Raw genomic sequence first — 27,850 nt, 5'->3', positions numbered from 1 at the left:
GTGCCACCAAATATTATCACCCTGTATTGTATCTAAAGAAATTAAATAATGAAGAATCTGCATGAATGTAAGTACGTTTCTTTCACTGTGAAGAAACAATGATGCCTTCAACCATAATATTTTGAATAACAAACAAATCTTCCGAATACGGGTACACTGATGCTTCAATTTTGAATTTGTTTTATTATCTATTTCAGATTTTCTAAACTTTAACGAGTTTTTTATTAAGAAACTCGGTTTCAAATATGAAACCGTCAATCAGAAATTTTAAAGATATGCTGTTTTTAAACATCTTTAACCAAAGAGGATTTAGCCTAAATGCTCTCTAAACATATATGTATGTGTAAATGAAAAAAATGCCCCCTTGGACATAATATAAAATCTAAAAGCCTTTAGATTTTTTTTTTTTAATTATTTTTTGGTTTGGGTAAGAAATATTTACTCCTCTAACCTGTATGTCTTATGTAAACTAAAAGAAATTGAAATTTTTTTATAATGATCAATATTTATTCACAAATATATAGGATACATGAACTAATTAAATGCTGCAGATCGATTAAGTTTGCTGAAATACAGAGGCCAGCAAAAATTACAAACAAATCATTTCTCTTTTTAAATAATGATAAAAGGCCACAGTAACATCTAAAAAATTAGATTACTATGTACATAAATTGGCAATGTTTGCCTGATACCCCAAGAGCGAATGGGGCTAAGTATTTTCCCCCCCAATTTAGAATGCTTAATATTTTTATTCAGTTTTTTTTTTTAAATAAAAGAGTAAAAACCTAAAATATTAAAATTATTAAAAAGCCCATTATTTTTATTCAGTTTTTTTTTAAATAAAAGAGTAAAAACCTAAAACATTAAAATTATTAAAAAGCCCATTATTATTTTTAAAAATATCTATTACAAACTATATAACTGCAGAATACACTCAAAATTAGGGTTTATTTTTAAGATACATATGAAAAGGAGTTCCATAACAAGAGTTTGAAAAATCTTATTGATTTTATTTAATTATACAAACATAACACCTGTTGTCAAAAGTACAAATTATTATAAAATAAATTAGTTCACTACAATGTTAAGTGAAGCACTTTCACATTTGCTTTTTTACATATTTAAGTTCCAAATTATGTGAGTAAAGAGCATTCCTGCACTTTCCCCAAAAAATCGAATCTTGATTGTTTTTTGCTCATTTGAATGAAAATTTTAAAATTTGTCAAAAATTATGAAAGACTAGATGTTTAATAATTTATTAATTTCCTAGTGACAATTTTAACCAAAAATTATGGATAATAAGCTATAATTGCTAAAATAAATGTATTTCAATCATTATAATTTTCCATTAAGTCAAATAATTTAGTTTTTAATAATATGTGATTTAAAACTGTATTTTAGCTAAGGTTAAACAGATAATTTCAAAATTTACAAAACCACATTTCACTGCATTAGATAATCAATAAACATCAAGAACACAAAAGGAGTTTCAAATATACACTCACTAGGAAAAATATATCATTTACATAAATTTAAATATATCTTTGTGGGAAAAAAATAGAAATGTTATCTAAAAGAGACCACTTTTTTGGTTGTCTACATGCTTGGTAAATTTTAATTGCAACTGAAATTTTAAACAATCTTTTACAACAGTAAAAATAATTCAGAGCAAAAGAAATACAATTATTATTTGTGTACACTTCCAATTGTCACAGTAACATCGAAGCTTCATAACAATAAAAGGATTTTAAAAATTACACAATGATAGACGTTAAGTTAAATAGAAAATGAATGATTTACAATAAGTGTTGAGTAAAATTACAATGAAAAGTTCAATTAGAAGCTTATTCTTTTAAAGGTAGATTATTTTAACCATTAAAATCAATTAATATATATATATATTGTCTCATTCCTGCTTTCTCATTAAACTTTGGGAAATATACGAGCAAAATTGAAAATTTTATTTGCATCCTTTCAGAAGGCATCATCCTGGATCCAAATAGGACGATTATTTATTTGCTTAAGAAACTTAAAGGAAACTATTTTTGTCATTAAATCTTCATTGATATTTCCTAAATACTATATAGAATTTTTGTGCCAATACATACAAAACAGGAAATAAAATGGGCTTTTTCTATGCAAAACACTGCCAATTAAAAGATTAAAAAATTCTCTGATATTATAATGAATAACATCTTAATTTCAGATGTAGAATAAAGTGCATCATATAAATAACTTGAGCGCCAAAAAAATTAGAAATCTGTAAATATTTAAATACAGCTTAAGAGGAATTGGGAAAAAAAAAAATTATGTACAGTTTTCCCAAAATACAGGTGTATAATTTTGTTAAACACTGAGGGAAAAAAGTTTCTCATTTACAGGAAATCTTCATGACATTTATGATCAAATATCAAAATATGCAAGATTTCAACATTCAAATATTAGGTGTACAAAAAATATTTTGAATTTACGCATATAAACCATAAACTGATAATTTCATTAAAACAGGTTAGAATTTATAAAACAGAGCCATAACAGTCTTTTTTTTTTTTTTTTTTTTCTATATTCCTCATAAAATAAAAATTTACTCTGACAAAATGAATGGGAAAATTCATTTTAAAGTTTTGGAATAAACTTTTCCACATTGATATTTCTATAAATATATTTAACTAACTTATTTCCCAATTTCAAAAGAACTTTATTTAAGGGAATCTAATATTTATTTTGTATTCTATGTTATGCAATATAATATGACAATATTTAATACAACATTTTTTCCTAAGAACAATACAGCAGAACACATTACAGTCAAAAGTCGTTAATTCGGACACCCATAATTCGGAATGATCTATAATCCGGACCTCAAAACTAAAAACTTTCTGCGCATGCGCCGCGTTGACACATGCGCATAGGCGTTTACGTGTGCGCGTAAGACCTTTTACGACTGCGCATATGAGTGTGCGCAAGTGCAGAATACGTTTTCGCGTGCGCGTTTTATGTATAATGGACGTATAAGCTAAAATTATCTATTTCAGTTAATGTTGATGATTGCGTTGTTCCTTAATTTTCGAATTGGATCCGGCTTATTATTTTTTGCAGACTGTAAGAGCAATTTTATAAAAGTAAGCTTAAACTTTCGATTATATCAAATAGAATTTCCGATATATATTTGTTAACATGTAAAGGATCTAAAGCGAAAGTATGTTTTGAAATCCGAAATCTGTTTATCAATTTAACGCTGCTCGGCGGGGGGAACGCCGCGCGTAATGAATTGGAAGTTGATTTGTCAGCACTATCCTTATCTTGCGCAGATGTTTTTATTTGGCTTATAATTCCTTACCAAATGTAGTATTTCATCTCGATATGCTCCGTCTTTGATATGATTTAAAACAAGTTCCTCATCATTATAATTCGCTTCCGATAGCGAAGAAAAGTAACAGAGGTTGTTGAAAACGAAAAAATTTCGATTGACAAATTAGTCGGTGTTCTTGACACAGCAATTATAGGACTTGAACAGCGGAACTTTGTAACTGAACAAGAAATTATGTCTGTTTAATAGAATTAAAGAGAAAGTATTATCACATGAAACGAAGCAAAACTTAAAACAACTTACATTGAAAGAAATGTTTAATAAAGTAAACAAATAAATATTAAGCTTTTTCTTTTTGCAAATTTTGATACCCTTTAGATCATAATTGTTCTTTATTTCATAAATTACGGTTTCATATTTTTACTTTTAGAATTTCTGCATGCCATTTCACGAGATTTAAACTGATGATCTATAATCCGGAAAAATCGATAATCCGGAATCGCCGAAGTCCCGACGAGTCCGGATTAACGACTTTTGACTGTATCTAAAACTCAATTTATTCGTGGATTTTTAATTATGCTGATGATTTAAATGACGTGAAAGATAAACAAGTGTACATTATGCATTACATCACTTTCATCCGTCTTAAATTTAGCGAAAAAATAAGTTAGCCAGTTCTTTTTAAGAAAATAATAAATATGTCAACATATAAAAATTATCCATGGAAAATATGTGAAACCTTATGCAAATATTTGAAGAGAGTTCAAATACGCAGTTCATTTTCTCTACCACATAACATTTTAAAAAACATAACATCACACAGAAATTTATTTCTGTGCATGAATGGATATATAGGCTATTTTCTGAGACATACAGGCATTCTTTTAAATTATTTAAAATTCTTATTTGTGATAATTGTTATTTTCTAATAGATTTTAGGGTGATATTTTAATTTTGCTAAAGGATACTTTTAATTTTGCTTAAAAAATCAACTGCAACATAAAACATTATATATTGTTATTGATGTTTATGTGATTTCAATACTGTCAGCGATCTGAATACTAATATAAAGAAGGGGGAAGAACAATTATGTAGAATTATTGGTTATCAATTAAGATGTCTTTTCTTTACGTTATTAATTTACATAATTTTAACATTTGCCTTGCAGCAGCATGCATCAATATCTACCCATAAAAGATACTCTTTTTTAATTCAGTTTCAACAACTTTTTTAATTCAGTTTCACAGAATAACTTAAATCTTTCATATACTTTAAACTTATTTTAAGAGTACAATAACAATAATAATAAATTATGAATATGCTGACATTTTCAACAATTTTGATACAAAAGTGTTTAAAAAAATCACAGTGCAATAAGTATTTAATAAGGCATATATAACTTGAATTTAAAGAATATAGTAAAGAAATCTCGTACGCAATAGAGATGATTTGTGGCACCAGCTTACTACTCTTACATCAAAAATATCAAATTTAGTTATCTTCTAACAATTTAGATTAACATTAAGTAATAATCAAACAGAAGAAACTAAAATTTATGCATTTTAAATTGACCTAGTACTCAAGCAACTAAAATAATTATTAAAATAAACAATCCCTCAATTTTTTTAATAGACCAGTGCGTTTGTTTCCTAAATTATTGTTCCAAACTATTAAAAAGTCTACATTTTTCATGATAATGGAATTAATACTGTACAAATAAATATAATCCAATGATTAAAATTCATTCATACCCAATGATTAAAATTCAAACTTTTTTAAATTCCTTAATCAGTTTAGCCATTTTAATATGTCAGCAAAATCATATTTTCTCCCAATCATAACAAAGAATTTATGAATTTATAATTTCACAAAGACTTATTTATAAAATTATGTTAAACATTATTTTATTAATTTTAGCATAATTTTTATTTGCAATAATATTAATTATTATAGCCAGAAAATGAGACCACTTATCAAATTCGCATGCAAGTAGAAAGTTTAACAATACCCTCTGCTACTTCCCTCTTACACAATTATGTTTACTTGTTTTTTTTTACAAAATTTATTTTAATCATTTCTTAAAATGCATATTAAAAATACTTTTTAAAATATAAATTTAAACAATTATGCATACTTTTATGTAAGCATAATAAACGCTGTCACCAGTTACTTCTTACAAAACTCAAGTTTCACAAACTGTATTTTATTAAAATTAATGATCTAAAAATATCACAAAAAAAGGGGGGTGGGTTTTCTTAGTATTCAACATTCATCTTTTGCCTAACCTTTAAAATTAAATGTTAAGGCCAACATTTACAAAAACTTTAAACATCATTCGATGTAGCTAAAAATAATTGCGTTTTATATACTAGAAAATGTCAAGTTCAGTAGATTTCATCGTAAATGTAAATAAAAAAATTTGAATACTGATTAACAAATATATTTCTTTGAAGCTTCTGCAACTTATTCTAAAAAATAATCACTGCACATAAAATTTAATTCTAAGCAGTTTCAAATACAGTTTAGAAACTGTAAAACTGCATTATGAAAATACAATGAGATGTTATGGATTAAAAAACTGAATAGCAAACAAATGAAAGAAATTAAAAAATATTGTATAAAATTTAACTGAGAACAGCAATACATTTATACTGTTAAGGCTTCTAATCACCTATACTGATCAAATAAAAACCTTGATCTCCAAAAGCAAAGCTAAATTTAACAAAATTAAAACATCAAATATTTGATTAAGGAAAATGAAAAATTTTACATTTATTCCAAATCACCATTTGAAGAAATGAACTCAAATGTCATACATCAAAATAGAAAACACGTAACACAAAAGCTGAAAAACTAAGAGGGAACATGGCCAAATCCCTAGCTAACACAAACATGAACTTAAAATACATAATTCAGTAAACATGCAAAAATTTTATGAAAGCTGCAAAACTACTTGATAAAAATATTTTTTACAGAGGCAAAAATAATTATATTTTTAACATTTAACACATCTGATTTACGAAAGTGCATATATAATCATATGCAATTTGGTTTACAAAATGTCTTTAAAGACAAGAGGATGAAAATCAACTGAAAATAGCATGTTTACAAAACAAAACTAAGTCTATCAAAATAGAATAAACAAAATTATCCAGAAAATAAATTACAAAAATAGCACTGAAGCTACACGTACAAACATTCTTGGATCGACAACAAATTTTACAGAAACACTTCTGATCTCATCAAAGACACATTTTAAATTCCAATGTACTGATACCTTTTATCTCTTTAAAAAAAGAACAATTAATTTGAAGCAATAATAAGAGAAAAGGTATTCTTAAAATTCATAAGAGCATATTTATTATGCAAAACAGAACATCCACATCAAAGATTTCATATTTAAAACTTTAACATAATTAAATGCATATAATTTCCTTTTTATATTTACATGCCGATACTTCTTACCCCTCAAAAATTAAAATTTACAATTCTGGAAAATGGAATACAAGGTTTGTGTTAACATCCTAAATTTGTTTTATTTTATACAAGTCTTTATTTAAATTTCGCAAAATGCTTATTTATTAGTGATTTCCACCCCTTACCTTTTATGGTAATAAGATACAAATACCCTATACAATGTTCCCATACTTTAAACCAATATTTCTTTACTAGTCTTTTCAGACATGTGTATAATATTTTCATATGTCTGAAATCTTAGCTAAAAGTAATATCTTTATTTTAATTGAAGCTACATTTCAAGTACAGTGGCTAAACATTTTGAATAAAAAATATACAAGTTTTAACAGTTACCAGTAATTCTGAAGGTATGTTTTACATGCATATACGAAAACAAGAGAAATGCTGACGATGAATATACCATTTTCAGCTCCAATATTTTTTTTAAACAAACTGTGATATTTTTAAAGTACAATTCTATGACTAGTTTTCCAATTCCTTTATCTGTACTAAATGAAATATTTCAAAATGTACATGAAGATTTTATGATGCCAGAACATGTAATATACTGTTTTTAATTCTGGATGTTAAAAATTTATGACAGAAATGTGAATAATTTCTCCTGACATTTCTTCTTCCTTCTACAAAAAAGAAAACATTTAAGAGCACACAAGTCATCCGACCAGTACATGTATTCTTCAAAGTTATTTTACAGTCCTCCTATTTTTACATCTTGAACGGCAGCTAAGAATTCACTTGAGGAATTATGATTACACATGATTACCAAAACTATACCAACCCTATGCAATATAACAATAACTGACAAAGCAGACTTTAAAAAAAAAAAAAAAAAAAAAATTTCCACAATGCAAATTTCCATTAGCAATCAACTAGGGAAAAGTACTATGCATTAGTGTGCACAGTCATGGTTTTTAAAATCCATCGCTTGAGCTGGTTATCTCAGCAACGAGGTTTTCTGGAATAAGAAATTTTAGCATTAAAACTTCAAGCATAAAAAGGATCTACATTTTCTATGCTTAAGTATGCTAAAATATTCAATTAAAAAGTTTTCACTGTTCTTCAAGGAAAGAAAAGCATTATGCATAACTCATAACATTAATTTTATAAGATAAAACATTAAGAGGGTAATAATACCTTTGTACTGCTGCATATACTGAAATTTAAGGAAAAAAAGTTAAAGATACTTTTTACTACCTTTTTTACATTTTAGGTAACTGCCTTTAGCTCCTTTTTCTCCAAATTTCGTCCTCCAAATACTTACAGAATCACATCCATTTGATAATACAAATAACAACTGGATTACAGAATCAAAATTTTATGCATGCACAGGTTAATACTTTTTTCATGCAGCAGAAAATTAACCTATTACCTGGCCATAAAAATATAAATATTTCATTAAGATGTTGAATAACCCAATAAGAATTACAGGTGAAAAAAAATGCAGTTTAAATCATGCAGATCATGTGGGTGACAGCTTTATTTTTCAAATCAGACAAGATTTTAACAATAATTTTGAAGTTTGTAATAAAGCTCTGAATGTGTACATTGCTTAAGAGCAATTTACTTCTAAAATTACTATCAGCTTTTACCTACAAGTTTTTTATGCATTTTATTGTCTATCTTACAGCATTTTATTGTCTGCCAAGTTTTATTACTAAAAAAAGAACATTTGGAAATTAATAACTTCTACTCCGATGAGTATTAATTACTTATCAATCGTTTAATGCTGAGAAATGTGTGCATGTTTGGAGTAAAGTAATATGAAACTATGGGTCTATCATGTATATGATGACTTGAGGAATTCACTTGAGACACAGTAGATGGAGAAAATCACTCTGAACAAAAATTGAAGCATAGCACAGTTTGATGTTTGCACGGTAGTCATCATCTTCCAGATATGAAGCAAATAGAAGAATTCAACAGGCTTCACTACAACTGCATTAGATATATGTATTCACTGTGAACTACTTATGTCCTAGTATGATGACCTATGGCAAACCACCCCTGGACTTTGAACCAATGAGCCCTGAAGGAAACATGCTTAATTCACAATGGATATTCAAACAGGTTAACAAAAATCAAATTTGAAAGGTAATTAGAAATTTCTTAATACCACTAGTGCGACTGAAAACTTAAAAAAGCACACAGTTAGAATAATTAAAATGTATACCTCTAAACTAACATTTCATAATAATTTCCAATGCTATGTTTATTTCCAATTCCTTTGATTTTCAAAGGTGAAATAATTCCCTCTTTGACAATGAAAAACATCAATCTCTTCCACTGAAAGCAAAATTTAAATAACCTATTTCTGATATTAAAAAAATCCAAGTCCACTTAGAGGGATGTTTCTCTCTATCTGTCTAATATATAATTTTATTCACATAAATCATAGATATTGATTAAGAATATATTAATGCTTTCTCTTTGTGCATTCAGTTTTATTTTAAATACCTTTTAGCATGAGTTCAAGTACTCGAGGGAAATTTTCACTATGTATGTTCAAAATTAAAATTTGAATCAGAAAGATAAAAGCCATCTGGAAGTTAAATGTATTCAAAAGACAGCTGGACTCAGAATACATTAGATTCAAAATTTTTATATCATAAAACTACACCACATTCAAAATATTTGTATCTATATAAAAAATTTTTACAATTTTTAGTTCTATTTAGAAGAAAAAGAATGCATATTTTTTAATTAAATTCTTCTCAATTAAAAATCCTAAAAATAATAAATAGTGCATCCAGTTCAACATGCATTAAGTAATATTCTATAAAATTCCGTACTAGTATTAAAAATTTTTTCCCCTTCACAGTTTTTTCATATTTCATAAAACTATTCAAAAATATAATATAAAATAATGGTCGAAATTTTCAAATAAAAAGGTCATATAAAATATGCACAAACTTTGTATTAAACTTGCCTAAATAAGACAAGATACTATTGAAAAATAGAAAAAAAAAAGTCCCATACTGTTGAAGAAAATTTCAAATCATGAAGACAAACTAGCCAAAACAATGTTTTAATTTTATAATGCAACTATTCAAGTTCAAAATCATTCAATAAAAACCTGTTTTTCATGATATAATAAAAGAAGCAAAGTTAAATTAATTCTCTAAGATTATTTTAAAACACCATAGATAAGATTTGCATCTACTCAAAGTAAGAAATTAAAAGGAATGGTATAAAAATGGTAACCATACAATATTACAGATGCTAATACCAAAAAAAAGGGACATTAAAATGAAATAAATACTATTCGCAAATAACAAAATTCTATCTACTCTGTTAAGCTTCTCAATAATACATTGAATTAAACATCTTAATTAAATTTTGAAAAAAAATAGAATTCTTAAAACTGCCGCATTTATTGGCTGTTGGTTACACTAGAATTCCTACTAGACTATGCGTTATCTCATCTTTAGTTCCAAACAACTTAAATATCAAAATACATACAGAAGCCTACTATATTAAGCGGACGAAATTATTCAAATTTATCTATTAAAGTTTAATTCATTTGAATTAAAAAAGAAACTCAAAAATTCCTCTAAGCATACGCAGTCGGCTTTGGCCGATAATGATGATTTGGCTGTGCGACTTGCAAATGTGACGTCACGTTATTTGAAATGGAAAACTAAATGCAGTAACTTTCGAAAAATTCTAATACTTGGATAGCTATTAAGAATTCATTGATTATGTAATGCTTTAATAAAAACTTCCGTATAAAATTATTTTGAATGTAACTCGATAAAATGGCTGGTTAATTTGTTGCGGATCGATATTCTCCGCTTATGAAAGGGGATGAATTCGGCGCCTTGCGACCAATTCGATCGATATGAAAGTAGTGGAACGAAGATGATCTTTTTCTACATACTGCGGTATACACTTTTTCTGAACTTTTTTAACCGTTCATGGAACGCGGGGGGGGGAGAACTAACGAATCAGGTGCGTCACTACTACATCTTTTATTTCTTCTTATTACTGCATCCAATGATACACCACATACTGAAGTCAATACATTAATTTCTGAGTATAAATATCTTGGTATAGTAAAATGCGGTACTATAGTGATTATGGTGCTACTTTGGTAGACGGTTGCACGGATTTTTGGCGATTTACGTTGGCGCAATTTCTACAAACGTCAGCCATCTTGAAAAACGCTGGTTTTACGCATAGTAAAGTATTCAAAACTTAAAAAAAAAAAAATAAATATCGTTAGAAATAATGGATTAATTTTTTTGTTGAAAATGTCGTTTTTTAAGATGGCAGGCAAGTGTAAATAAATACATTTACTATGAGTATAAAATACTAAAGTAAGGTTATTATTACTTTCATATAGCAAAGAAGAGAATAAAAACACCGCTATAAAAACATTGTGCCAACGTTTAATTAGATTAAAATATTACTGAAATTGAATATCGAAATAAAAAACATCATCCAACATTTAAAATAATTAGAATATTATTAAATTTAAATACTTTAAAATACGTTATATAAAATATAATATATATATTATATAGAATAAATACATTTACTACGAGTATAAAATACTAAAGAAAGGTTAAATTATTACTTTCATATAGCACAGAAATAGAATAAAAATACCACTATAAAAACATTGCACCAACATTTAATTGGATTAAAATATTACATAAATTGAATATCGAATTAAAAACCATCATACCAACGTTTAAAAGAATTAAAATATTACTTAAATTAAATACTTTAAAATAAGTAAATAAGAACGCTTCGTACACTAGAGCTAAAATGACAGCAAGTTTATTGTCGGTAAAAAAGGAGGAATGTCTAATAATTTTCTTACCGTTACAGCGGTTATTTCTTCCAACATGACCACAATATCATATGCGGGCGTCTCAGAATCGGCTCTTCTAACGATCTTCATCTGTGATCTACATTTTCGCACTTCATTGAAGAAGCAATTAGCGACATTTCCTCCAAAAATTTAAAATAAATTTCCTCTGACCCTTGTAAGAATTTATAAATAAATCTTTGATTAGGAAAGCCAGGCTGGCGAAAATAAGGTCTCAAAGGACAATTTTTTGATTCCGAAACCAAAAATTCTTGGTGCTTATCAAAAACATTCATCTTTGAAGGAGACATTTTTGAAGGAATTCGAAGATATTAATTAAATTTTAAAATGGTGCGGTAATGCACAAATTTTCAGCAACCTATCAGGGAGCTGATTACAGCTCATTAATGCACAAATATTCTATAACCAATCAGAGAGCTTGTTATATCACGCCTAGAATTAAAATTATTTATATAATCATACATAATAAAATCATTTTAAAAAAGAAATGCAAAATTAAATTGTATTTTAATATTTAACAGCCATAAATAATGTTTAAAACATTAGATTAAATTTATAAATATTAAAAGCAATTACTTTTAAAGTAAGGTGACGTCACTGATTACATCATCCACAGCATAAAATTTCATAAAATATGATAAAGAATAAAATTTTTATTTCAAATAAAAATGCAAAATTAAATTGATTTTTAATATTTAGAAGCCATAAATAATATTTAAAACACGGAATTTATGCATAATAACACGCATTATTTTTTAAATAAAATGTCAACAAAGTATCGGTTACCATAAATAACTTATCCAGCAATGGGTTTACCATAAGTCGTATTACTCGCCAAAAGAAAAATTGCCCAAAACTCGCCAAAATCCGTGCAACCGTCTACCAAAGTAGCACCGTGATTATGCCGAAATTAAACTTATATAATAAAAATACTTGGTATAATAAAATGCTGGTGATGATAACATTAAATTTAGCTGGCTTTTAAGTGAATAAACTCATTTCTGAAGATAAATATCTTTATAGAATAAAATACTAGGGATAAAATGGAAGATAACACTAAATTTAGTTAGCCCTTCCCACACAGACACCAGCTCAGCCTAAGTGTTAGCCTAGAAAAGGTACAATCTCGAAAGTGCATTTTGTGTCAAATCACTATAAACGGCTATAACACTTCTCAAATTGTTGCTACCAAATAGTATCGCTATGCATTATATTTAAAAAAACTAAATAATGAAGAATCTACATGAATTTGTGTATATTTCTTGCATTGTGGAAAAAACAAGTGCTTAAAGTCATCAGATTTTGAATAACATAGTCCTCCACCCAAACATGGGCACAAGAGTCTGAATTTAGAATTTGTTTTATTGTCTATTTTATATTCCATATAATGAATTATTGATTAAAAACTCAACAATTTCAAAGCACGCAGTGGCAACACAGTTCGGAATAAAACATTTTTTTATCTTCACTGCACAAGACTGTCCATTAGAAATTCTAAAGATATGCCTTTTTAAATATCTTAGCCCAATTTGGCATTAGCCCAGATGTGTATGTGTCTGTAAATGAAAAAAAAAAAAAAAATGCCAGTTTGGATGTAATATAAAATTTGAAGGCTTCCAGATTTGAATTAATAATATAAAATGTGAAAGCTTTCGTTTTATTATTTTTACTTTAAAAAGCAATGAAGCAAACCTTATAATCATTTATGAATGCAACCACGTTACTAGAAGATGGCAAATTTTCAGACTGCATTAATCTCTGGCAACCATGCACATAACAGTTATTCAATTTTAACAAGTAGTGTCGCCATTTGCATTTCATTTTGCTGTATTCAAAGTTCCAAATTAACAGGATGCCCTGAATTTCAGAGTTGTGATTAAGCACTTGAAAGATAAGTACACATAGAAGACAACAGTGTTACAACTAAATATTTCTTAGCTTAACTCAGGGTATGTTTATTAAAATGCAAACAGTACATACAATATGTTTATTAAAATGCAAACATATTCAAATAAACAAAGAAATCAGATACGTTAGTCATGACCCGATAACTCCTGAAACATTCAGTAGTATAGCTCCCAACTCAAGAGTAGAAAGTAGACTATATATATATATATATTAATTCAGAAAAAAGCACAATGTGATTTTGTACAGAAAAAATTTAATACAACTAACACTTTGAAACAATTTCAAAGGGGGGAAATACTAAACTGAAAAAAAGAGACAAAGAAACTTGATTAACAAGAAAAGTACACACACAAAATTAGTTTTAACATATATAAAAGTAGCTTTCTAGGTTTTTCTGAAAAGAAATTCAGAAACTGTTTTATGACATTTATTTTGCTTGAATTTCAGAATATCATTTTTCCAAAAAAATTAACATATTCATTATTTAACAGATATTGTAATAATGCCATCACAATAATGTAATATTTTTTACAAAAATCATAATAAAATTATTCGCAAATCACCAAACCAAAATTTTTGTTCGAAATACATTCTAAAATGACCAAAATGTTGGTTAGATGCCAAACTGTGCTATGCACAATAAAAGAATTCACATCCCAAGAAGGAAAAAAAAAATTTTTTTTAAATAATAAAAAATTCAAAGAATTAAATACAGATTTCGCAACAAACTGCTTTCAAAGCAGTAATCTACAAGTCTATCATGAATACGCTCTTTAAATATAGATTTGGCAAGAAATCATTAAAGTGGCACAGTCTCATTATAAAAATTCATATACACATAACACATGGGGAAAATCATGAAAATGCTCATGCAGTCAGCCCATTCGCTTGGATTCGAACCCAGGTTGGAACTACTAGTGTTCAGTGATTTTACTGCTTGACTGCGAGTGAGCAACTTTGTTAAAAATTAAATTTCCGGATAAGAAACTACTACACAAAATTACAGTAGTTATTGTAAATATTATGAAAGATTTCTATGTTAGCAAATATGCAGTAAGTCTTTGGTGATAGTTACAGCTTTAACTATCGCTAAAGGCGTGGAATAGTCAATGATTTAGATAATTTTACTTTAGCACAGAAACCAATCTGAAACAGAATCAGGTTTAGCAGCATTTGAAATTTTATGTTTTTTTAAATATATATTTCAGAGTAAAATTATTCACTGCTGATTATTTTTCTAAATCTGTTACTGGAAATGTACTACAGTAGAAGTCCAGAAATCCGCAACGCTTGGGAACCAAGGTTGTGCTGATTTTAGGATTTTGTGGATTTCAGGACAGAAAAGATAATATTCAGACTAAAAGTGCAAAATACATAAGGGGTATTAGATACATTTAATTAAATTATTATATACATTAATACAATAATTAATTATATGCATTAAATTATTATTGCATATATAAACTGATTATATTATATTGTTCATTTACATTCGGCTCCTTTATTTTTAAATCAGCATGAATCTGCTTTCCGTTTTCTCTCAGTAGTCCTGAAATTAAGTACCCCATCACTCCGCTGCTGCCGGAACCAATCGTACAAGACAGCATCGAGGTTTGCCGGTTTTGCCTCATGTAAAGATTTCCAGTTTCGGATTCCGGTGTTAGAATCACTATTGCTGTAAAATTTCAATAGTTTTTCTTTATTGTTCCGTATATCCTACACAGTCCGTGTGGCAATTCCATATGATTCTGCTATAAACCGAGCAGTAGCAACTACCTTCATCTTTAGCAGAATTTCCACTTTTTTCATTACCGTCAATGCAACGTGTTTACGTTTTTGAACACTGCATGCAGTAAAATCACAATATGTTTCTTATCTGTCATTGTATTAAAAAATACTGAAATTTAAAATATTCTTAATTTATCCACAAAATATCAGAATTAAAAAAACATCACTAAACAATCTTGTGAAATAACACAGCTCAGAAAGTACAACAACGTGAAGCGTGAACTTGAAAGAAGAGTTGAGTTAATAGTCTGCTTTTTTACCTCGATGCAGATTTGAGGGAAAAAAAAAAACTCTTATTATAATGTCAATAATTTGGTATTTCCATTGGGACTCATTATTATTCTATTACGTCATTATCCAGTAAGTATTTTTTCTTCAATATTTCATACTCCATGTTGCAGTTTCCGGAACCTATAAAACTAAATGTTTATATTTTGAGAGGCACTGCGGATTTCAGGAGTCGGCAGATTTCAGGTATTTGACTGTAATAAAAATTCTGTATAAGGAGGTTTAAAAATAGCAGCATTCGGATTTCTGGATACTTAAAAAAAATCATACGATTTTCATTAAACATAAATCACAGCAGTTTTAACGCCTTCATGAAGCAAAAATCACAATTACTAAAATACTCATTGAGCTTAAGCAAGTTTAAAAAATCGACTGTAATTATCATTTAATACTCCTACTTGATCTAAATCCCACTGCAGTTATCATTTACTATACAGCAGAATCTTATTTATTCTGGAAGAAGACGCATGAAGGTGCTTTGTTGTAAGAATATCAGCACCCTCACGCTGATCGGCCATTGTATGCCAGAACAAATGTTCAAAAGCATGCAAAAATTCAAGGGTGTTTCAGAACAAAAATTCACGAACCTTGTTTCAGAAAGAGCAAACTATAGTTTGACTTCAGTCTCAAAACAATAATTTCCCCTCTACTCATGAGATAATAAAAGTTTATCTTGACAGTAGCAGTACCTTAAAGAACATTTCAGATTTATGTAATATTTAAATTTGTCTTAAAATTTTAAAAATAAAGCTTATAGCCATCTTCTACAAGTACTAGCATGGTTTTAAATCAGTGAAATAATTCTGTCCCAAGGCATATTAGAAATATTTTTTATTAGTTAATGATGCAATGTTCATAAATTATCTAGATATATGATAAAAATAAAAATATTTAAATTATTAAAAAATTATTTAATTGCTTTTAAGGCACTCTGCTGTTGAGAAATTAGAAAAATTCAATTTGAATGATAAAAATTAAAGATCTTATACAGTCAAAAGTCTTTAATCCGGACTCGTTGGGACTTCGGCAATTCCGGATTATCGATTTTTCCAGATTATAGATCATCAGTTTAAATCTGGTAAGATGGCATGCAGAAATTATAAAATTAAAAACATGAAACCGTAATTTATGAAATAAAGAACAATTATGATCTAAAGGGTATCAAAATTTACAAAAAAAAAAACTTAATATTTATTTGTTTACTTTATTAAACATTTCTTTCAAAGTAAGTTGTTCAAGTTGCTTCGTTTTACGTGATAATACTTTCTCTTTAATTCTATAAACAGACATAATTTCTTGTTCAGTTACAAAGTTCCGCTGTTCAAGTCCTATAATTGCTGTGTCGAGAATACCGACTAATTCGTCAATAGAAATTTTTTCGTTTTCAATAATCTCTGTGTCACTTTCTTCACTATTGGAAGTGAATTATAATGACGAGGAATTTGATTTAAATCATATCATAGACGGAGTACATCGAGATGAAATACTACATTTAGTAAGGAATTATAAGCAAAATAAAATCATCTGACCTGAAGATAATAAGGATAGTGCTGACAGATCAACTTCCAATTCATTGCGCTCCACGACGATTCCCCCCCCCAGAGCAGCGTGAAATTGATAAACAGATTTCGGAATGGTTAGAGAAACAAAGGATATGCCTTTATCCATTTTTTGGCAGCAATTCCACTTTTTGTTTGATGGACATTGAAACATAGTTTCGCTTTGTTGATCCTTTGGCAGCTCCAGCATCGGAAATTCTATTTGACATAATCGAAAGTTAAAGCTTACTTTTATAAAATTGCTCTAACAGTCCGCAAAAAATAATAAGCTGGATCCAATTCGAAGATTAAGGAACAACGCAATCTGCAACACTAACTGAAATAGATAAGTAGATAATTTTAGCTTAGCTTATACAGTCCATTATACATTAAACGCACATGTGTAAACGTATTATGCACATGCGCACACGCATATGAGCATGCATAAAAGTGTTACGCGCATGCGTGAACGCATTACGCGTTGACACATGCACAGAAAGTTTGTAGCTTTGAGGTCCGGATTATAGATCATACCGGATTAACGACTTTTGACTGTATTTCACTGAAGTTGCATGAATGATAAATGCTGAGTATAATATAAAATAGAAGTTATACAGCAGTACTATTAAATATATATCTAAGATGCATCTAAATGTAATAATATATAACAATGTTTGTCAATTAGTTGAATTTTAAAAAAATTAAGAATTCAAACTTAATACCTTAAAAAAAGGAAATCTCAAATATTACATTAATTCTACATTCCTAAAATTAGGATGTTATTTTATTATGTTTTGAAACTCCCCAAAAATTAAATTTAAAAAAAGTACAATTTTATGAAATCTTAACCATTATATTAATATAAACCACACAATTAACAAAATTTTATTATCTTTATATCCTGCAATTTAATGTAATAATACATAACATAATGTTTGTTAATTACTTGAATTTAAAGAAAATTAAGAATTCAAACTTAATACCTTAAAAAAAGGAAATCTCAAATATTACATTAATCCTACATTCCAAAAATTAGGATGTTTATTTTATTATGTTTTGCAACTTCCCAAAAATAAATTTAAAGAAAGTACAATTTTATGAAATCTTAAGCATTATATTAATATAAACCACACAATTAACAAAATTTTATTATCTTCATATCCTGCAATTAAGTTCAAACAATTGAAACACAACAGAAAATGAGAAAATAAGCTATAAAATTATGGTGCCTACACTTTGGAAATTTAACTGAATGTCAGGAACCTGCTTTAAAATAATTTAATGGCAACAACAATTTTAAAAAGAAAGGTCAAAATGTTAATGAATATATTTTTGTGATGATAAATGAAAACTGGATAAAACAAATTTTAAACTTTGACATTTGTCTGACCAAGACTTTAAATTCATTTTTCATTAAATTTATCACACAAAATTCTTCCACTATCAAAGAGAATTATCCTGGTCACATTTTAATTTTATAAATTTTGTTTTTGTTTTAAGAAGGAATGCTTGTTAAGTAAAAAATATATACTATACTCAGCTGCCTGATTAAATCAATTCTCTAGCTCTTCTCAGTATTACATAGAGTGGTTGAATTGTAGAGCCCGAATTCTATTCCCAGCAATGGAACAGGCTGCTCTCAGGAGGATTTTGTGGTTTTGATTGCAAATACTATGTAAATACATTAACAGGCCTCTATCAACTGCGATCTCTATTAACCGAGATGACAATCAGTTAAAAGAAATTACATGGATAATGTAACATTAAAAGAGTACAATTAAAATTAGGAATATTCCAGAATTCTCTTATGAGTGATTCATCTTCTGGTAATTTTTTTTTTTTTTTTTCAGGGATAGATCATACAATGGCCTTCCAATTGCGCATTACAATAAGAGGTAGGGTTCGCATATGTTTAACACAAAAGAACACACACATTTTGATACCAAGTGACAATGAATTCATAGACATGTTTCAAGAGATAAAAGATTGTGAAGACATTATGCAGATGTCTTAGAATAGAATATGTGGTACAACTCTGATATATGCCCTAATTTCACCAAATGTGGCGATATGTGTTCTGTGCTGGTTTTTGGCGCAATTGCGTGTTCTATGGCAAGCCTGTTGACATTGAAAAATCTTTCGCTGAAACTTGTTGATTTGCGCGTCTGTGTCTGAGAGGATGGGAGGGAAAGATAAAATGGTAGTTGTTGAAATGAAGTTCGGCAAAAGGAAATATTATTGTGGCCATCCTGTTAAGGGGTAGTGGGTATTTGGAGGTGTGGAAAGAGGGTCTGGGAGATTATTTTTAATGGCTGTGCATCATAGAAGTAGGGATTTGTGATTTTATTTATTTGTGAACCATAGTATGAATTTTCTGGAGTGTGCCTGGCTGTCATGTAAATACGATAGTGATTATGTGGCGGCATGTTAAAGGCGGTATGAAATTGGTATTTCTGCTGTTCAAAAAAGCATTACTTCATGGTAAGTGCATTTTATTTTATTCTTATTTTGTAGAATGTTATGTTCACTGGTTCTTTAGTATGAATTTCTGTCGTTATTGTTGTTTTTGAAACAGAATGCTGTGTACATGGTATTATTTGAAATTTATTGTTGTTATTTTATTAAAGCGAGGTGTGCGTAAATCGTAGATTCGTTTCCTTGCCTAAATTGTGCAATTCAGAGATTTTTTTTAAAGTTTAAACAGGATGCTGTGTACATAATATTCTTTGAAATTTATTGTTATAATTTATTAAAGCGAGGTGTGCATAGTTCGTAGCCTACATTGTGCCATTCGTAGATTTTTTTTTAAAGTTAAAACATGTCGCTGTATACATGGATTCTTGTCACATATTTTTTATTAGAAACTTTACGTTTTTGATATCTAAATTTTTTGTTTTTGTTTCGGATTTTTAGCTTAAATCGTGTGTTCAAAACGTAGTTTTTGCATGTGTTAAAACCCTTTTTTGGAGACATTTTAGGCTTAAAGTTCGAAATGTAGACAAAAAATTTAGATAGTAATATGGCAGTGTAAAGTTTCTCGCCAAAAATGTTTGGCGAGAAATTTGGCGACTTGAGGGTGCATATCAGAGTAGTTCCAAATATGTAAAAAAACAGCAAACCAATTTTTTTTTTTTAATAGAGCAATATCCTGGTGTTTTTTCCTATGAATCTTTTGTTACAGCATGTTCATGCAACATCAGACAGAAAAACTATCATAAAAAAATGTTGGTTGATCTTTACAATATGGTAACTGGTAGTTTGGCGACATTTTGGAGGCGATAAAGGTTACTACCTGGGACTTTGGTAATAATGTGAGCAGTACTCAGTTCCGATTACGCATTATTTTGCGTGAGGGAAATGAGAGATCATGGGATATGTCATGTGATATTAATGGACGAATTACGGTTCTTTAATCGGAAAAGGGGGGAAATCGGGAAAAAATCTGGAAATTTTGTATTTACCTTTATTCTGTGTTGTGTGAAACAGTGTTGGTTAATTTTTGGATCCCATGGCCCTAACTAAAGTGAATTCGAAATGGGTATTTAGGCATTGTGATAAAGAGAAGTTTGCTTTTTATTTAGCGGAGGAAGTATGGAGGAAAAATTCGCAGAAAAAATCTTTCAATAATTTTATTGAATGAATTAGAAAAGTGTATCCGCCACGTAATCAAGATTCTGAAGAAGATTAGGTAAGTTAGTATTTTTAATTATTTGAGGATATTATTTTTATGCATTGTTGTAAATGTAAGGTGGAAAGGAATTTGGTATTATTGGGAAAATTGTTATTAGCAATGATTTAGTTTAAAGTAATTAGGATTGTAAGGTAATTTTTATTAATTTAATGTATGTGCTCATTTATATTTTAAGTAGTGTTTTTGAATTTAATTATATTTTAATGAAATGATAGTTATTTTGTGAATTTTATGTTTGTAGGAATTTGGTATACGTTTTAGTTGAAGTAAACGGAAATAATTTAAATATCTGACACTAAGTATTTGTAATGGTTGCGGTATGAATTCGCTGGTGACGTTTATAATATAATAGATGATTTAGAGGTAAAAGTTTTTGGATATTTTATTTATATTTTATATGTGGAAATGTTCATATTTGGAAAGGGTAAATACTTTTTCGCGATCAGGTAATTTCATATATGTTCTTTTTACCGGGTTTGAAGATTGAGAAAATTGTCATGTATTTTCGTGAAATTTTTCTAATTTATGAGAAAAAAGCAGTGTACATGGATATAGTGAAGAGTGTGCGCAATGCCATTTTTGTGCAATTCTGGGATGTTTTTTTAAGTAAAAATAAGTCGGCGTGTACATGGTTTATGTGTATGTGTTATTTTGAAAAACGCGTAAGGAGTATGGTATTGTGCACTTTTTCCCAATTTTGCAGTGAATATTTGTCATGATTAAGCAGTTTTGTTTGATAAAATTTCTAACGTAAGTGTAATTCGGCTAGTAGATTGTTGGAAGAAGTGTTCAGTAGATAAAAAGAAAAGAAAGATGTCTTTACTTCGTGAAGACAAAATGGCGGCGGGGAAAAAATAGAGGGTTGCTGTAGGAGAGTTGGTTGCCAAATTTTCGCCAAAAAATCGCCAAGTTACCATAATGTAAAGATCAACCAAAATGTTTTTTGAATAATCATCTTATAAAAATACAGGTAAAAACCTGTTTGAAATTTTTGTAATTCCAGTTTTCATAAATATTTTTGCCACAATATAAAATTACGTACGGATTATTTGAAATTTATATAAAGGAAGGAAGGAACTGAAGGAAAAAAATATTTACATGTAAATTATTAAAATGTTAACAGTAGTACTGATGTATTTATTTTAAAATTTCGAAAAACTTTACTGAAACTAAAACTGGCATGTTAGTCTAACTAAGGCTCTGATTGTCAGAGGCAGTTATCATCCCATTTACCTCAGATAATCAAGTTTCTACTATCCAAATTGGTTTTTATTAAGAAAGGGTCTATACAAATACCCCCTTCTTTAATTGCTGACAAACTTCATAAACTTATGCTACAGCCAAATAACCCATTCTTCTACCATAACATGTTACATTTTTTGGTACTTTTCCGTTTTGCCGGCGCAAGCGATAAAGTCGCCAATAATGGTACAATTGATGCCAAACGAATATTCTCGCTGGTAACCTTTTACGCCTCATTCAGATAGTTCAGTTTTATGTCTAAGGCCATTTTCGGTAATTAAATCAATTAGGATGCAATCACAGCGCTTACCCGAAGCCGAAAATATAGAAAATGTAAAGTCAAGGGTTTAAATTCATCAATTCTAATGAGAATGCATTAGCGAAGTAAAGCACTGCAGTTTTACATAATTTCTGAGTAAGCTATTCATACAAATTGAAGTATTTCTTGCATTTAAACTTGGGTTCCAAATTAAGATTTAACTTGAAATTAATGTAGATAATTACTGAGAGCATTATATTTTTGTAGAGTAGTTTACGTGCGATGAAATCGCTTGGGGTCACGTGATATGAACCGGCGAAACAGGATGTTGAACCATGAAAGCATAGTAAATTCTTAAATTAATGTCTTTTTACAAATTTATTGTCTTTATTTATTGGCTTTTTGTAAAATTTTAAGCGATATTAAAATGTTTATGCCTTCAAAAAAAAAAAAAAAAAAGAGAATTCTTAGAACTAACATTTTTTTAATATTTTTTTATGTGTATACTGTATGATGTCGCCAATAAAGTCTGCTTGGCGAGATTTGCGCCGGCGAAACAGAAAAGTACCCATTTTTTTTTTTTTTCGAGAATTATGCTCCATTTTGCTTCGATAGTCTTCTGATATCTTATATATTTTCAGCTGCTTATTAAATTCTATTTTCCTTTCGCAGAAGAAATTCGGTATTTTCATTATTTCATTCATTACTACTAAAAACTTTATTTGTTATACCACTTCCCATAGAATTTTATGCCTGTCCAGAAGTAAACGAACTGTGAAAAAAAAAAGTACATAAATTTGTATCAAGATAAAACGTGTATAAAAAATATATAGTATATAATTTAGAAAAGAAGAACTATGTATAGATATATATTATTTATAAATTTAGAATTACTGTTCACGAATTCCAGTTTTGAGTAACAAACACCTTATTCAGAACTACCAGCACTATAAAATTCAAAATGAAATTTATAATTAGTGCATCTTAAATCCAATTTCACGAGCAATAAACGTTTCAATATTCCTTATAATTTTTAATTTAACAGGTAGACAAAAAACTTCAACTCGACATTTTCGTTTAAATAATTCGCAGCAAACTTATTCCAGGAATACGGCAAAAACGAAGCGTGCTGCCATCTATCTGCAAATACCTTATACAAAGTACTACGCAATAATATAAAACTTAATTTACAACACATATATTTATTAATAAGTTACATAACCGAAATCTCAATCCTGTTCAAAGAAAAGCATATTAGTAACAGTCCTTATTTCATTAACAATTACTTTCCAAACTTTTCCCAAACTGCTAAATCCTCCTCGCCAGAGACATCTAGTGTCGCTAAGCAAAAATCAACAACTTTTTTGAAAATATTTGTCATCTGAACTTTTAAAGCAGTTCGCCGGAAGCTGGATTCGATGCATACAATGTGAATAACATGTTATTTATGGTTATTCTGCTGCTGATACGGCCAGATATCATTCTATACCCTTAAAAGAAAGAATTCAGCTCTTTTCTTAAGAACGGGTTGGGGGGATCCGTTTCCACTGGAAGTGAACATAAACTATTAAATTTAGGAGGAAATTTACACAATTACTAACAGATAGTTAAACTAAGATCTATTCATGTTAATCTATTGAAATAACTAATGTTAAGATTATAATAAAATTTTCTGAACTTAATAAGTTTGAACCGAGGCATTACATAACATTTAATATCTAATGCGAACTTCATTAAGTATAAACAATTTTGTATAAGATAAAAAAATTCAAAACTTTTTTTATTATCATATAAATAAGCTATTCATTGTCTCTTTTTTCCCCTACTTACTTCCCCTTCCTTAATAACTACCCCATACATTAAACTAAAAAATATTAATCCCTAAGCCAAAAAAAAAAAAAAAAAAAAAATCAATAAATGTTTTGCTTAATGTTAGTTTACACATAATTAAAATGCAGAGATTCGTATCATACATCAATTATTTCAAACATGTTTATAAAACAGAAAACTACACAGTGGTTCACATTTAATAAATAAAATAATTTGATCAGTTATCTCCATTTTATATTTTAGAGCTCTCTCTTTAAATTGCTAAGACCTTAAATCTTATCTTATTCAATAACAGTTCAACAAGATTGCACACTTAACGGTTTGGATGAGGCAAGCACATGCAACTCAGCCTAGAGATAATTACAATGATTAACGTACAATATCAATAGAATTAAACTTTTTTTTTATCTTAAAACTACTCGCTATCCTTTATATTTTTAATATACATACATAATGGGCGTTATGATTCAGCAATACTAAGCACATGCGTCACATGAAGTTTACATGTAATAAAAAAAAAAGCGTTTTAAAACAAACCTTGAACTGTGCTTTGTGGACGGGACAAACTTCTACACCCATGCCATCAGTGTACGGGGCCAAAGCCTCTCAAATTTGAATCCTGAAATCTTTAAGCACCAACGTTGCGACAGAAAACACACTGACAGTACAGTCCACGGACGAGATTCAATCAAAACTTCTAAACATGGCGACTTTACGGGAGCGCACGACGATTGCTAACACGCTCCTAACGAAACAGCGGTCTCACTGAAATTGCGAATCATCAGGAAACAGGGTTACTATACTTTTCTCTCGAATCACTTCTTTGGCGACATATGAATCGTTGCCAACATCCATACACTAGGTTGAATAGCCTTTTCCTTTATCCCTACGAGGGATTTTATACAATTCCCTTTTTCCTTAGACACTACTGTGTACATTGAAAATGCACTTTTTGAAATGTATTCAAAAGATACGGAGTTTATCATGGACCTTTAATGGACCAAAGGGTTTATCATGGACCTTTAATGATTACTCATAATTATTTAGTGTGATGCTACTTTTAACATTATGCATTAGGAATATTTTTTTGGTGGTTTTTGGTGGCTACCACTTGGACTTTTTGGTAATTTGCCAATGTAATGTAACTTCTTGAAATGAAGATTACCAAAAGAATTCTAAATATTCTTCATTTCTTTTAAAGGAGGCGCCGAGAGAAAAGGAAAGAAAGTGCAATCTGATTTTCCAAATTACAGACAAACATCACCAGTCATCTTTCGGACGTGTTGTTATTGTGATTTATCTGACTTACCTGACAGTAATATGAGAACAGGTGAACAAATTTTACCAGGGTTAGGAGCGCAGGATTGCGTCCGACATTGATATGTTCCTTAGGCGCCTTATGACCCACTAGGGTCTGAATAGTTAAATACTACTGAATACTGGCAGTTGTTTCTGGGTTCAAACCCAAACGAACGGGCTGGCTACATGGTTGGTTTTCCTGTTTTTAGTCCAAAGAGTCTTTGTCCCTAAAGGACTATTCTTTTTTTCTCTCTCTCACTAAATAAATTCTGCATTTGCTGGTTTAGAAGTAATTTGAGATCATACGCTGTTTGAATGTATTTTTCGCTTACTTTTTTAGCATTGAAAAGTTTCCATTATTTTTGCTCACTTGAATTAAATATTTGTGTTTCTTTTTGAACAGATCTGTTTCTCCATAGGTTTCTTTGATTTTATTTGGAATACAAGTTTTCCCTTCGTTGATAACGTATCAGTAATTATCAAAGAAAATTGGACCTGCGGAACTTGGAATGAAAAATCATATATTGTTTTTGGTAATTCAGTACCATCTACTTTGTTGTTATTAGACATTCAATTAGTTTCTTCATTTTCTTTGAAACATACTGGCGTAATTTGCGTTTTATTAAAAGTTTTGCAATCTTCATGCATTAAAACATGCTTAAAATTGTGAATACGAGCCAGTTTCTCTTAGAAAATCTTCCACGAAAGCATCCCTCCCCTTGGGCAGATAGCCTACTTTACCAAAATTCAAATACTACATTAACTATTACTGTCTCTTTATTTACAAGTTCGTATAGGCATGAATTTCAGTGCCCGCATTCTAAATGATGTATGAATTAATATTTTCTCAGCAAAATATTTTAGCACCAAGATTTATAGTTGTAACGCTAATATTGCATCAGACGATGATGTAAATTTCTAGTCTGAAAAATTTATATCAGATTTTAAATCGTTGAGTTTTAATAACCGAGAAAATTCTAATAAAGCCAGTAAACTATTCTAGCGAGTTTTAGAATATAGCATCAAAGGCAGTTCAGACATTAAAAAAAAAATTTTTTTTTTGAGTTGTATTATAGTTTTTTAAAATGATTTGATTTTAGTAGTAAACAAATCAAAGTAGAATGGATTTGTTCCAGTTTAAGTTCATGCTCCTTTTATGAAAAACAATACTTTAGAAACAGAAAAGAAATATACATACATGAACAACGCCTAGCCAGTGCAACAGATGCGGGTGCACAGGTCGAAAAAGCTTTGAAGACATCGATTTGTTTAGTTTGATTTATTTAATTATGGCAAAGCACTTGAGGGCTATCTGCCTAAGAGGAGGGAGGCCTTCGTGGAAGACTTTCTGAGATAAACTGGCTTCTATACGTTACATATGGGGAAACCACGAAAACGCCCAAGCAGCCAGCACGTTCGCCGGAGTTAGAATCACGGACCGAATTACCAGTGTTCAGCGATTTTACCGCTCGGCCGTTGGTGGGACTTGGAAGCCATCGAACGACAGAATGAAAAGTCGCACCGAGCGGCGGCCAAAAACGTAGTGCAAACGTTTAATACACATCATACTGCTGTATGTTATTTACCGATTAACCAGAAGACGAAAAGTCAATATATAGGTTAACAAATTTTGATATTTGTTGTGATTTACCGGTTTGCTGGTATTACTGTCATTAAGTAATGCCTAATTCAAGGATGGTTAATTCATTGCTATTTTGTGTACCAGCTGATGGATGGGTGAGACTGCTCTTTACCGACAAGAATGTATAAAACCCCATTTCCATTAGAACGGTCCGTATGCGTTGTATGACTCTCCAATTCACGAAAGAACTGAATTTAATTGACATTTGTATTATGATGAAGAAAGACGGATAATGTGGAGTTGAACCATATTCAACTTCTATCCGTATGCCTGTAGAACTCTTTTAGGGTTGCGAAGTGAAAGAGGAATAATCAGGCGGTTTGAACAAATAATAATGGCGGCAGAGGCAGCGATGAGGGTGAAGGAAAATTTTTTTTAAATACTTAAATACTTCTGAGTTTTAGAAATACTACAGGCATTAAAGCGTGAAATCTGTGAAATGAAGAAGACAGCAATCAATTGAAACTAGTTTAGAAAAATTGTAACTGTATCTATACACTGCTACTTCTCATACAACGGTGATAAATGTTAAGAAATACAAGTACAAAAAATATATAGATATATATATATAATTCTTGTTCATGAATTAATGAAACTTTGCTTAAAAAGCATTTCTCAATCCAGATCAGAATACACATTTATTTTTAAAGGTGGTGTATTTAATTATGGCAAAGCACACTAAGGTTACGTGCCTAAGAGGAGGGATGCCTTTCGTGGAGGACTTTCTAAGGAAAACTGGCTCGT

At 29.3% G+C, this 27,850-nt stretch overlaps 1 protein-coding gene across 2 annotated transcripts in view; it reads right to left on the bottom strand.

Moving 5' to 3' along the window:
- LOC118182552 (uncharacterized) overlaps positions 1-24,935 on the bottom strand; it is a 64,504-nt gene extending 39,569 nt beyond the window's left edge. Inside the window, exons 1-2 of one of the 2 annotated variants that reach the window (XR_015042154.1) lie at positions 24,703-24,935; positions 486-7,742 (exon numbers count right to left, since the gene is read on the bottom strand). Coding sequence is in view for 1 of the 2 variants with exons in the window: in XM_085820551.1 (XP_085676677.1) it covers positions 24,703-24,744 (42 nt within the window). In the remaining variant the exon portion in view is untranslated. Of the gene's footprint in view, positions 1-485; positions 7,743-24,702 lie in introns of those variants that run through there. The other variant, XM_085820551.1, reaches the window with a different exon arrangement.
- Positions 24,936-27,850: the final 2,915 nt, after the last annotated feature.

Source organism: Stegodyphus dumicola, chromosome 7 (assembly GCF_044657685.1).
Source record: "Stegodyphus dumicola isolate Sdum_Otavi_A_Nest chromosome 7, ASM4465768v1".
Lineage (NCBI taxonomy): Eukaryota > Metazoa > Arthropoda > Arachnida > Araneae > Eresidae > Stegodyphus > Stegodyphus dumicola.
The sequence above is the reverse complement of the archived record's forward strand: the minus strand, read 5'-3'. Positions and strand labels throughout refer to the sequence as shown.